General features: G+C 37.7%; 1 protein-coding gene across 1 annotated transcript; it reads left to right on the forward strand.

Annotated features, from left to right (window-relative positions):
* The first annotated feature begins 6,562 nt into the window (after positions 1-6,562).
* On the forward strand, positions 6,563-14,200 carry slc25a1a (solute carrier family 25 member 1a). The gene is made up of 9 exons (XM_057320586.1): positions 6,563-7,091; positions 9,988-10,095; positions 10,213-10,312; positions 10,383-10,521; positions 10,760-10,844; positions 12,121-12,225; positions 12,348-12,463; positions 12,959-13,032; positions 13,122-14,200. The coding sequence occupies exons 1-9, from the start codon at positions 6,839-6,841 to the stop codon at positions 13,234-13,236; spliced, it is 1,095 nt and encodes a 364-aa protein (XP_057176569.1). The 5' UTR covers positions 6,563-6,838; the 3' UTR covers positions 13,237-14,200.
* The last annotated feature ends 148 nt before the right edge of the window (positions 14,201-14,348 follow it).

Raw genomic sequence — 14,348 nt, forward strand, 5'->3', positions numbered from 1 at the left:
GAACACACACAAACGCGGGCAAATTATTCGTCAAATTATGTCAAAAACATGATTGTTTATGTGCATTTAGGATGCTGGCTGTAGCACACAGGCTACACAATTAGCCTGATCTAGATGAAGGATTCTGGCAAAATAATTCAAAACATCACAGTTATCAAACGCAATACGTCATTTCAAATGTGGTGGTGGATCATTATGGCATAATTCTCCCTTGATGCATTTATGCGCGCTGCTGGCGATCATTAGCCGACAAATTGAAATCTAATAGTGTGCATATGAAGTAGGAGTTTCATTTCGAAAAGTCCAAAGGGCCAAATGTGCCCCTGTTTGAAGAAAAGCCCATGCATAAATATTGCTCCACGCACTTCACTCTCTCTGGTACTACATTAGGTTCACACTGTGTGTGTGTAAACAGTCCTCTTTTCTCCAGGGTGTAATCCATTTGATGCGTACATGAGTGCTGTTGTGGCAGATGGGGTAAAATGTCCCTCAGGGGTCTTTATCCTCTGCTGGGAGGTCCAAACCGCTGACTGACTCTGACACGTGAGGCCTGACACCTGAGCTCCATTGCTGTCACTCTTTACAGCAAATGTGCTTGTGAGCCATTGAGAGCCATCAAATATTGAACGGCCAGAGTTTCCGTTCAGTGAGAAGAAAGGGCGAGAGAGACACAGAGACATAGAAAGAGAGAGCGGGTTAAACCAAAAGAGAATACTCCCAAGGAAACGAGAGGTCAGGGAGATGGCCGGGACGCTATGCCGCAGCCAAGCAGTCCGAGTGGGGTAAGTGAGATCTTTGTGAATACAAGTCTCAATTGCTTTGGATTCTGACTAGCCTCAGAGTGCATTAAAAGGTCTCGGCTGGGGACAGTCAAACCACTCGGTGTGTAATTTGTGGATTAATTGCAGATGGATTAATTGATAACCTCATGATGAGGGGTAGCCTAAACTGATGGTGAGAAAGACAGCTGGGCTTTAAAGTAAAGTTTCTAATGTTCTTTTACTTTCTCAGGTTTCTGTTTTCTTACTCGGTTACCTCTTAATTCATTCTTCTAACTGGTCCAAACTTCTAGTAACTGGGTGGATTACTTCTGTCAACATCACTGATTTATATCTGAGAGACACTTCATTTTTTTTCTACAGTATTTCTGCGAACATAATGTATGTTTTCTTAAAGGAAATTTAGTGGCATCTAGCGGTCGGGTTTGCGAATTGCAACCAACGGCTCACTCCACCCCCGACCCTTTCAAAGCCGTATGGTGGCTGACACAGGACTAAGATGTCGTCACGTTTACGCTTCTTTGCCGAAGAAGATAACGTATTTACGAAGTGTGTTCTGTAGAGCAGTTTGTCCGTTTAGGGCTACTGTAGAAACAACATGATATTCCATGTAAGGAGACCCGCGGTGTACAATATGTAGATAGAAATAGCTCCTTCTAAGATAATAAAAACATAACGTTTCATTATGTAAGGTCTTTATACACCTCTGAACACATAGTTATGTATATTATATTGCATTTCTATCAATAGATCCTCCAAAAAATTACACACTCGACCTTTAACTAAAGCCAAACAAAAATAATTTGATGCTTTTAACATTTAGCTTGTTGTCATTTTTACAGTGAGAAATGCCACAGAGTGGATTGTTTAATTTTAGATGAGACAAATCGTAAAAGTTTATAGGATGTATATTTAAAAATGAAAAACTATCAAAAACAACATATACACGTGTCTTGAATTCTGATTCTCTAATATTTACGTTTGCACAAATACAGAGAGAGTCCTTCTGACAACAGCAACAAGGAGCAAAACTCTCCACAGGATCAACATGAACAGGTCAGATCTGCTCTCTATCACCACTATCAATCAATAACAAAAGATGTCTCTAACTATCTAAAATATTTAATTCCTTGTTTTTTATTTGATAAAATATTGGGTTTAAATGAACCCTAAACTGTATATTTGATCATAGTCGTGTGGACAACTTCTTAACTGTGGTAGTTTTATGTTTCTTGTCTCTGATCTCTTCTCACATAATAAAAACTATAATTTAAACTTTATGCAAAGTCCATTTAAATAGGTATTTAATAAAAAGGATAATGTACCATCAAATGATCATTACTTCAATATAAACTCATTCACCGTATAAAAGACCTATTTGCTTGATGTCTTGGATCTTTTGCAATGACTAGCTGACTGTGCAGTATTCTATTCTAATGTAAATGTATTCTGTTCTGTTCTTTCCGACCACTTTGGATGACGTAAACAATGTTGGTTTAACACTGGTCCAGTTTAACGCTGGTCCAGTTTCACTACACAAACGTTTTAACAACAACAACAAAAAAAAACATTTATGACCAATTTAAAATGTTATACAAATATCTTTGAGATTTAATTATATATGTAAGATAAAAAATAAAATAAAAACTGAAACCGGAAGTGCTTCTGGACCAGTGTTTACATCTTGCAAAGTGTTCTATTCTATTCTATTCTATTCTATTCTATTCTATTCTATTCATATTGTAATTATGAACAGGCCATTCCATGTGAAGAAGAGAACTGTTGTGTTAAAGAGGGTGTGATACAGGACAAATCTGAATCCGACCAGAATCCAAACATCACCCAAGCTTTGGCAGCTACTCCTCTGGACACACAGAGTATGTCTGCACCTTGTTACTGTCACCCAGCTGATAAACAAAGATAACATACATGAAATGTGCTGTGTAATCTGTGCCTGTGCAAATATTCAGACCTGAAATCCAAATGCTGTTTATTCAGATGGCTGAAGGGAAACAATTGCCAAGCACCCAGGCCTGATTTACTGGGGTATTTTGTCCAAAAATAAAACAGCGTAAAGAAAAGTCAAATATGATTAAAATGCTCTCACTTTGGCACAAGGCACCGGGTGCACAGCCAGTGTTTAGTTAACCTCCAGAGGACTTTTTTTGCTCAGATTGTTGCTCTCTTTTATGGCTTTGGAAATATTATTCTCAATTTAATTTCTTTGCAGTCTAGAAAAACACTTCAAATGAAATGATACATCTTTTCTAAAGGCATACACATACAGTATATACTATATCGAGTGTGCATTGTTTTATTAAAATGACAGCTTTTATTCTACACTATTATAGGAGCTGCCCTTGAACTCTGTTGGTATTGCTTAAAATCTTTTTCCATCGAGGAGCTAAACATACCTCAGGTAAAGTGACAAGTTCTCTTTTGTTCTCCAACTGCATGATATCAAATACAGGCCATGCTGTAATAGAATAAGTATCAATTTTGTCTGCCTTTTTGTCACTTGGTTCTCTCTAAGATTGGGTTTCATTGACCTGGCATGCATTCAGAGTCTTGTTGCAACCATTTCAACTGGCTGTAAATTATGTAGCGTTGCAAAATATAAGTTTTCATTCCCGTATCTGTCCAGTAGATGGCGAAGTGCCGTCAATGTTTTGTCTCGACTGCAGGTGGAAAACGAAGCCTCAATACTGTCCTCTAGTGGCGAGCGTGTGAAATACCTGCGAGACCCCCGACCTCATTTTGGAGTCGCTCACTCGTCTCGGTCTGTATCGTTTCCGCTGTGGGACGGTGATCGGCCGAGAGAGATTAAGGAGGGGGAGGATGATGAGGAGGAGAAGGGCGTGGATTCTGTCAGCTGTTGTCCTCATTGCCATCTTGGGCTGCCACGTGATACACTGCGCTGGCATGAGGTGACTAGACACATACACACATGCTGCTTTATTTTATTACAGCACTATTAAAAAGTGAATGGGACTAGTTATGAGAATAATTAGCATCATAATAGCAAAACAAAAATTGAATATAAATATAAAAGTGCTGTCATTTATGATTTTTTTATATTTCTTTTTTCTTGTGCAGGGAAAGTGTCTGTTGTTTGAAGGAGTGAGAAACAGTTCAATATAAAGGTTGCGACTACAAGATGTAAAACTTATTTTTTTTTCACTATGGCAAACTTTATTGATCTGTTTTTCGGAATGAAATAGTTTATAATATTTTTTTTTAATTAGCTGTATGTATTACAAAATCGTTCCCAGCCTCCACTGTGCACTTACAATTTCTACCGATTAAAATATTTTAGAATTAGGTATAAATAGAAGTATGTATATATTTGTTAAGCATCCTAAGAAACTGTTAACTGGGCAGTTGTGGCCTAATGGTTAGAGAGTCGGACTCATGACCAGAAGGTTGCCGGTTCGATTCCCAGGGTCGGCGGGTTACAACTGAGGTGCCCTTGAGCAAGGCACCTTACCCCTACTTGCTCCCCGGGCGCTGCAGTGATAGCTGCCCACTGCTCCGGGGGTATGTGTGTTCACTACTCTCTGGATGGGTTAAATGCAGAGGTCACATTTCGTTGCCTTGTACATGTGCAATGACAATAAATTGAATCTAAATCTAAAATCTAACTGGGCCAGTGCTGTTCGGTTACCAGCTTTCTTCAAAATAACTTCTTTTGTGTTCTGCGGAAGAAAGAAAGTCATACATGTTTAAAATGACAGAATTTTTATTTTTGGGTGAACTATCACTTAGAAATATCTTGTATTTTTTAGCTTATTTTAATGCAGGTTTTGTCTTATATGTTAAATCAATTGTAAATCCTCTTTGAGGCCCCCTCTGTTTGTTTTAGACCCCCTAGCGTGTCCTGGCGCCCAGTTGAGAAACATCATTGTAAACAATTCAGGGACTATGTGTGACTGAATAGAATAACACAGTTTTACATCTCTTTGAGGTCAGGATCAGCATAAGTGCTTTCTGTTACCCAGCTAAATCCAATTATTTGTTTCAAAGAAACGCATCACATTTCACAAGTTGCATTACATGCCTTTCAATTTTCAGTCTTGAGGAATTTGAACCTTTTTAAGGACACCTTTCTGAAAAGTACTGGATTTTATACCAATATTGGAATGAACATAAATAGATTTCTCGTCCTTGGTTTTCACTATAGTGATTTAATAATGAATTTTATTCATATTATAAACCTAAATTGATGCTAATGTATAATGTGCATTGTTGTCAAATAGCATATCTGTAACAAGTCAAGTCTTTTTCGTACAAATACGTTGTGGCAAAATTGTAGACACTATGTACATTTAAAATCTTGAACCTCTACTGTAACAGTGTGTTTATTCAATTTAACTTATTTAATAAACTAATGTCATTGTTATGTAGTACATTTTTTCGTAGCAAAATTTCAGGTTGTAACCATGAACTGTGATTTTCAGGATTTTCAGAGTACAAGTTTGTTAGCCTGTTCCCTTCATGTGACCCTAAAACGGTTAAGGAATACAGTTGGACTGGAATAACAAGAGGAGATTAGATTTAACATTGTTATTACAAAGTACAGAGCGAATTAAATGCCAAAGAAAAAATCTGTAAGAGTGTGTTATATATTCGGGCCAGCCAAGGCTTTCTTAGCGAAGTCATCTTCATTTTATACTTTATATTTTTGTAAATATAAAAGTTTGAAGGTGGCTTTCACAAACAACAGACCTGGTGTTTAGTTTATGATTTCAGGCAACCACTGAGGAAAGAATAAAGTGTGGAGAGGTGAATGTCTTCATAACCCCATGAGCACAAACCCCACATGCAGGTGTTATCTGAGGTATAGCCAAAATCTTAAAGTTGCCTCGAGCTGAGAGTTCACGTAGACGTGGAAGGAATTGTCAACACTGTTCAGTCCAGAAACGCCAAGAAAAGCCAAGATCTCACCCACCCACCCAAACACACATTATGGAGGCACATTTCAAAGTACTTATTGAGAGGATGCCACAGTTTAATAAGCTTAGATTTGGACTAAGGTACAATGGGTTTCAACATCCATGTTTTGTATAATTTAAATTGACTGCAAATAAGGTTTGCACTCCAGTAAACACACAGAAGCAATTCACACCAGTCACTCAACTGTTACCAAACACAGACACTCACAACATTCAGAATTAGCAAGACATAAAAACGTGTATACTGTAATGGACAGACTTACATGACAACTACTTACAACTACAGTAAAGAAAAGAGTATTTATTTAAAGTTGGGCTGTCAAATGATTAATCGTGATTAATCACACCCGGAATAAATGTCGGTGTACTGTGCATATTAATTTTGTATTTATAAACACAAAAACATACACATACATGTAGGAAATATTTAAATGTATTTATTTATGTATATTTACCAATAATTGAAATTACATGTTTATTAATTGTTATATATTTTTTCTCATATATATGCATGTATGTGTAAGAGTTTATAAGTAAATACAAAATAAATATGCACAGTACACAGACATATGTTATGTAAACACAAAGTTTTATTCTGGATGCAATTAATCGTTTTACAGCCCTAAATTTAAAGTCATATCTTACATTCACATTATATTATATTATATTATAGGCTATTACATAGATCGATAGATATTTATAGATATAGATATTTTGTAATTAAATAAATATGTTCGTTTTTAACAAACTAAAAGAAAGAAAGAAAGAAAGAAAGAAAGAAAGAAAGAAAGAAAGAAAGAAAGAAAGAAAGAAAGAAAGAAATGTGCTGGTCATACATGTTCTTTGTTTTTTTTTAATACTAAAGAAGATGTGTAGCGTAATAAATTAACCAAATTATGAAAACGGACCAATGGCTGAGCTCACTTCCTGACCTCCATATTAATATTCATGAGCCCCGCAGCACCACGCCTCAGGTCCGTCTGTGATTGTGTTCATTGGCTCCGTCCTATTGGGCAGGCGCATCGTACGTGTCGTCATCCCGCACCGGGCAAAAAAGGACGCATTGTTAATTCTTCGCTTTATTTAGGGGTAAAATCTCATTAAAACATGTCTTCTTTGTACAAGCCCTTCTCTGTTTCGGAAGGGCCGTGTGGAAATGCGATCTCGAAAAGAGGATGCACAACGCAGCGACAGCATCCGTTGACCCGGATTCCCTCAGCGCAGTGTTTTGGAGCTGGTGGCGCGTGCTCGACGGGCACTTTTACCCCAATTCCCAACATTTATCCAGGTCAAAGGAATTTAGCGGCCGCTGCCATCGGAGGGAGAAAAATCACACATCCGTGGAAAGCTATTCTTGCAGGTAAATGTCTCATTGGGTTTGCGTTTGAAGCAGACGAGCGTTAATGTTTTGGTGGGTCATGCGACACCCCATTATGCCCGAGCGCACAACAACAGTCATGCGTGGTCGTAGATCATATGTGTCGAGTCCAATGCCCGCAGTTGCATGCACGTCCCCTTCCATATGATTCAAATAGCATCATTGGCCAAAGCGTAAGAGCTTTAAATGTACATTTACACACTTATTACACATGTTAAAAATAAACAGTAAAATTGCATTCAGATTACGTTGTCATGTCAGTGTATAAATGTTACACTGTATTTTAATTCTATATTCCACTTTTTGTCTTTTTGTTTTAATCCTCCTAGTTTTGGTATCTGTGGTACTATAAAAGCTCACTGACCTGCATGTCTTTAGTGGGTTTGTTGGCTTGGCTGAATGCTACAGTCATTGTGACTCAGCTAAAACCAGTTTATAATGGTTTGTACACATAAATGCATAGTTCTTTATTATCATAAACAACAGCTTTTACTGTGTAATCCCATGCCACCATTGTCACCTTAACAAAAACGCTTCTTTGGTTGCAGTGTTATGTAAAATTGCATGTTGAAAATATCACACACAGTACAACTTCTAAAATAAAAAACATGTCCTTGATACCGAAACGGCTGTACGCTCGAGTGAATCACATAGATTGCTGCTGATGTCACTAAATGGAATTTAGACACGCTGATATGAAGTTCTGTTTACTGATCATCAAGGCCGGACTTACCATTGGCCTTGACTGGGCTCCAGCCCAGGGGCCCCGCCCTTCAGGGGGCCCGCCTGCTGTCGTTAATTTGATTTGTTTAGTTATATGCCAGTTATTTTATTTTTCATTTAAACTTTGTGCATTGGCCTACCAATGTTCAATAGCACTGCCTTATGTAAGGAACGATGTCGTTTAATTGGCTAATCGTTCCGTCAGTCATGTTGGCGTTTCCTGATTGGTCATATGTGGATTCTATCCGTTACGTTTACCGCAGTTGAAACGTGTCTGCTCATTAAGACGCTTGTTCTAATGGCTGACAAGCGCAATCGCAGTGCCGTGCTTAAAGAAAACCAAAAACTGAGAGACAAGAACGCGAAAGAACAGCATTTAGGAAATAATGATTCTTTACACCCATGGCACCACACCTTGATCTTTAGGCAGAGAATCCAGAGCATACCTGTCACCATCTCCCGCCAGGCCGCCACCCTCCGGTTTTATTTCAGTTATTTCTCCTTTGAAACTCGCGGACCGACGTGAGCCGGAACGCGTTCACGGGGTGGCACTGTGACTTGAGCCGCTGCCCATTTGCCCTCACAGGCTGGCGCCCGTCTTTGGTAGGCAAATTGAACGGTAGCCGAAGTAGAGAGGATTCACATCCCCGCGAAAAACTGTCTCTGAATACACCGCTATATGATTCCACTCCGCGTTTTCCATTTGACGCTCGCTCCTCACAGTCTGTGTCCGCTCACTGAACACGACAGATTGTTTCATCCACAGGTAGATGCAGTATAGTCTACTAGCTGTTGTTGTTGTTACACTTTCTTTGCTTTTACAAAAAACGTGTTATGAAAAGTGTTGTGTTCTGCAGACATCTCTGAATAAAAACAGGTAATATAGAGTTTATTTCTAATATTTCCCGTTCTGTGGCCATAAACGGTTCTTGTAAATAATATGCAAACACTGTTAAGTCCATCCATGTAAATAAAAAATGAAAACATTCTGCTAACTAACAAACAAAGTTAACACAACCGAACTACGGGACGCGTGAAGGGACAAACTGCTCGTGCTTTTTCAAACTGCGTTTAGATAGTTATTTCATGTCTGACGTTGAGATCTCTGGCAAAATGTAAATGCTAAATTAAGATGATACCTTGCAGATATACCATTCATGGATTCTTGGCCTGTGAGCTGCATTAAACTGTCTCTTAGATTTACATTTAAGAATTTGACATGAAAATTATGTTATGTTAGTCATAAAGTAATTAAAAGATTTAAAACGATTTATAACAGAGGGGTGCCCGATTTGCACTGCACAACCTCAGTTAGACTTGACAAAACTATGGACCCATCTCATTATTATGAAACTATTTAAGCCATAATAAGACGTTTCATCTCATTATATGAATACAATTTTAATGTGCATTTCAAACTCATAGATCTGTCATATGCTTTACTGATGGAATTTCAATAGAATACTAATATATTTTTAACACTTTACACCGTTGCATTTGTTAACATTAGTTAAGCATTAGATTACATGTCTGCATTTGTTCATCTTTATTTTCAGTATTTACTAATATTTTTAAAAACATGCACCTGAACTAACATGAACAATTGTATTTGGCATTAACTAACAATAAACAAGATTAATAAATGCTGACAACTGTATTGCTCATTGTTGGTTTCATGTTAATGCAGGTGTTCTCAAATTTTAGATCCAAGACGTATAATCTCTCAACATCCTCCAGAAATACAGGGAGAACACACACATTTGTTCCTTTTTAGTAGTTTTCTTATTATGGATCAATAAATTTAATTTTAATTTTAAAATACATAATGGTAGGGCTGTATGATTATGTCAAAAACTATATTAGTCCCCTTGATATTGTAATGTTGATTATTAATGTTGATTGGATTTTACATTTAAGTATGTTTGAAACTTCCTACACGCTATAAACGCACCACTTGTGGCTCCCACTGTCAAAACAAGCATTATAAACGTGTAAACCAATGAACAAGTGTCATTGTTGGTCATTGGAGAAAAAAAACATTTACTAATGCTAACAAACACATGATTTTAAATGGTACGGGGCCCCGAAAACAACTCAAGCCCAGGGGCCCCCATCCTCCTAAGTCCGGCCCTGCTGATCATGTCTTTTTTCCCAGGTGGCATTGCAGGCGGCATTGAAATCTGCATCACCTTTCCAACGGAGTATGTAAAGACGCAGCTACAGCTAGACGAAAGAGCGAACCCGCCTCGATACCGAGGCATAGGTGAGGAGCTCATTGTTTTGAGCAGAACAGTATATTAAGTTTGGATCTGCATGTCTTTCCTGTCTGAATGGGCGGGACTTGATTAAAAATAACACAATCGTGTAAATCTCCATGCAGGAGACTGTGTTAAACTGACAGTGCAAGATCATGGGTTGAGAGGTCTGTACAGAGGTCTTAGCTCTCTGCTGTATGGCTCCATCCCGAAATCAGCAGTACGGTAAGAAGCACACACCTTCCTATTGTGTCTTTTTATTAGTGGTTAACATTTATTATTGGCATAATTGCAGGTTCGGAACATTCGAGTTACTTAGTAACCCCATGAGAGATGCCACGGGTCGCCTTGACAACAAAGCAAGTTTGCTTTGTGGGCTTGGAGCAGGAGTTACAGAGGCGGTTTTGGTGGTCTGTCCAATGGAGACGGTCAAGGTTGGACTGTTGACTTAACTTTTGTTACATACTTGATGTGACCTTAAAGGAGTAGTTCACTTCAAAATAAGCCCCCAATTTTTATTCCTACTGTAGGAATAAAGATTAGTACGGAAAGTCAATGGGGGCTTATTTTGAAGTGAACTACTCCTTTAACTAGCCCTCTGGAATACAGTACATTCCAATAAATCTGAATATGAGTAAAAACAACAAAATTTGGTTTTTGTTTTGTTCGCAGGTGAAGTTCATTCATGACCAGTGCTCTATGAGGCCACGCTACCGAGGGTTCTTTCACGGTGTTCGAGAAATCATCAGAGATCAAGGTACTGGATTTAGACACCAACACAATTTAAGACTACTTTTAGAAAAATGAATGGCAGAAATCACAACAGGTCAATTCTATACAAATGTAAACATTAAGATGATTTTACCAAAGGTTTTACCATACTGATAGGTCAGATTTAAAGTCCCAGTGAAAAAAAAATGACAATACCTATTTTGTCATGAAATATTACAGTGTTTATTGTCTATAGCTTACCAATGTGTGTCATTCTCTTTTTAAAATTCATGTGCCCTCATAATCTTAAATTAAAATCTGAAAATGCACTTCCAGTGGCTGTCCATGTCAAATGATGTGAGTTAGACAGCTTGGGCTGAGCATCCTCCTCCCCTTCCATCTGCTGCCAGTTCCATTTCAAAATGCAATGGCTGTTTTTATACATCTAATCAATTCGCAGAGAAAAACGCAAGCCACGCCCACTATTGTTTTTATTTGAAATTCTGTTTCGCTCGGAAATGCGCCAGAATATGGAAGTAAAAACGACTGCAACTTCCAGTTCACGGGGACTTTAAATACCCATGTGAAGTGTCTTTTAAAGCTTTTGTTTTAATTTTTAATGCATAGTTTTCCAATGTCTGGTAAGTGAATTGTCACTTCCATAACAGTCCATATTCCTCATAAATGGGCACATAAAAAATTAAATAAAGTAACTAGTTTATGTTCTATAAAGAGGCATCCCTTCTCCATTTGTTGGGTATTATTGCTTCTGGTTTGTAGATTTGAATTCACAGAAATCTTACAAAGTATGTTGTCTCTCAAAAACGTGCATCCTTTTTATGTCACATCCATAACGCATGCATTTTTCTCTCTTTTAAAATATAAAGCTCATATTTTTCTGATGTCTGTGATATATCATCAGGGGTTTAGTAAAATATAAACATATTCAATATTTTGGTAATCAATTCTCTAAAAATGTATATTTCAAGTTTTGACTGAAAATGTCACATCCATAACGCTGGAATTGCCAACACTCAATATAGCATCTATTGATATGAAAGTCCTGCTTTTCAATTAAAAGAGCAAACTGGCTTTACATTACATCAGTCATTACATTCATTTTTTTACTCTGACATGTAATAATTGTAATATTTAAAAGTAATTCAACATGGACATTTCTCAAGTGCATAGTTTTAGTCATACACTGTTTTACAAAAGTTAGTTGTCAAGTAATTTTCTCAGTCAGGACTATAATACGCATTTAATGCAGTAAATTATGTTTTTAAAAACATGATTTCACGATGTTCCCGCTTTGTTCGCAGGTTTTCGAGGGACGTATCAAGGGCTGACTGCTACACTTCTGAAACAGGGTAGCAACCAGGCAATTCGCTTTTATGTTATGAACCTGTTGCGCAACTGGTACAAAGGTGAGTATTATATTACATCACTCCTGTATTCAGCAGTAATCTGTCAAACAGATTTATATCCAATTATGATCCTCGATGGTGAAAAATTGGTATCAAAAAAGTCATCTTGCCTTTATGTTCAGGCGATGACCCAAATCGTGACATGCACCCGCTGGTTACAGCGTTGTTTGGTGCGACAGCCGGTGCGGCGAGCGTTTTCGGAAACACGCCGCTTGATGTGGTGAAGACCAGGATGCAGGTTAGCAGGAACCAAAATTTATACATAACATTGACAAAACATCTCTCATTTTAAGACATTTGATCATATAAAATATAAAAGCTCCAGAAATGAAAACGTGAAATGTGTTTAAACTCCATATCGCCGCTGTCCTTTTGAAACCTCGGATGTCCAAATTCAGTTTTCAGGAGAACTGTAGTTTTTAAATGATTAAATACGTTTTGTTAGGCACTTTTTAATACGTTTTATTGGTTAGATATTTGCAAAGCCCAGTGACAAACAGGAAAAATATCACAAAATATGGAGATACTAGATATTTCAAGTTTTTAGATTTCAAGCCATACGATAGCTGATGATGTATTTTGACCCTGTTTTGAGCTTTGCAGCAGAATTTCTCCTTTTGTGTTCCATGGAAAAACAACATAATAAAAGCATGTTTGGATCAACATGGGAGTATGTAAATGACAAAATTGTATTACATTTTAGAAAATGATTTAATCCGCTTTTTTAATTCAGGGTTTGGAGGCCCATCGCTACAAGAGCACAATGGACTGCGCTTTTCAGATTCTGAAAAACGAGGGTCCTCAGGCGTACGTTTTACCTTCAAATTATATTTTGTTCAAACATCCACTCCTTTCTCTGTTTTTCTGTCTTATATCCTTCTTTTCTTTCGTTACAGATTCTACAAAGGCACAGTCCCGCGACTGGGTCGGGTTTGTCTGGACGTGGCCATTGTCTTCGTTCTTTACGAAGAAGTTGTGAAGCTACTGAACCATGTTTGGAGGACAGACTGAGCATGGACCTGGTCAAAATCTGCACGGGACTGACTTTGACAGGGTGGACTATCCAAACACAGTTGGTCACGTCAATCAAGTTGAAAAGATCCAGACTTTAACTGTGGCCTCTGGCTCAAAGGAATGGATTAAACTAGCTATCTGTGTCTGTATAGTTCAGAAGGAGATGGAAAGGTGGGAGTCACGGGAAGAAAGCTGTAGCTTATTGCGTTGCACAAAAACATTTCTGAGAAATTCAAGGATGAAAGCATGTCATTCATTTGCACTCTTCACTTGTAGAAAGTAATGCAAGTGTCTTCTCATCACCATGCTTTTACAAAGATTGTTGTGAGATGGTCCGCTTACGTGGCACGATAAACATAATAGCAAAACAAAGTACACCAGAAATTTCACTCAAATGCACATTTTGTCTTAGTTTTCTAAGTGCTCCACGTAATTGCAAAAAAAAAGTAAATGTGATTTTTGGAAACATTTAAATGAATCTAGATGTTCTTATACAGCTGGTTGAAATCTAGATATCCATATTGATGTTAAAAGTGCATGAGTGTTATTGTCAGGATCAGGCCGTCATAGCTTTGGAAAGCTGTCGGACTCAATTACAGATTCACTGAATCGTGCCAAGCTGGGAACTGTGGTATTATTGCTCCATAATGCTATATGTAATCTTACAATGTAACTCTTAAGCGGTTAGTTTTTTATCCATGATGTAAATGGCAGCTGTTTTTTTAGTTGCGCAATATTTGTTTGTATATTGTGCTTTTATGTTGTCAATGTAAATGGCGGCAAAGGTACTCGATCTACCAAAGCAACACATACTAGTTCTTCTACGGTTGTGCTTATGTCAGAGATACCTTACTGGTACTTTATCAACAATGCTCAAATGGATTGTGGAATACTTCACGATTCAATAAACTGAATAGGTTACATGTTCTGTCACTGTGATCATGCCGAGTAGTGGCATAATGCCTATAAAAGCCTAAATTGATAAATTCATCCAAATTGAACGGAAATCAATTGGTCTTAACTCTTTGAATCATGTCTCAAATTGATCGCAACACTTTGAAACGCACCTTATGAATTAATCCGAAACTCTTTGAATCATGTTTTATGAA

The sequence above is a fragment of the Triplophysa rosa genome, linkage group LG22 (assembly GCF_024868665.1).
Source record: "Triplophysa rosa linkage group LG22, Trosa_1v2, whole genome shotgun sequence".
Lineage (NCBI taxonomy): Eukaryota > Metazoa > Chordata > Actinopteri > Cypriniformes > Nemacheilidae > Triplophysa > Triplophysa rosa.

Bases quoted from the DNA above. Each gene is read 5' to 3' on its own strand.
- slc25a1a (XM_057320586.1), top strand. From the start codon at position 6,839: ATGTCTTCTTTGTACAAGCCCTTCTCTGTTTCGGAAGGGCCGTGTGGA. The intron at 10,313-10,382 runs GTAAGAAGCACA...GCATAATTGCAG, and splicing joins ATCCCGAAATCAGCAGTACG to GTTCGGAACATTCGAGTTAC. The intron at 12,464-12,958 runs GTTAGCAGGAAC...TTTTTAATTCAG, and splicing joins TGGTGAAGACCAGGATGCAG to GGTTTGGAGGCCCATCGCTA.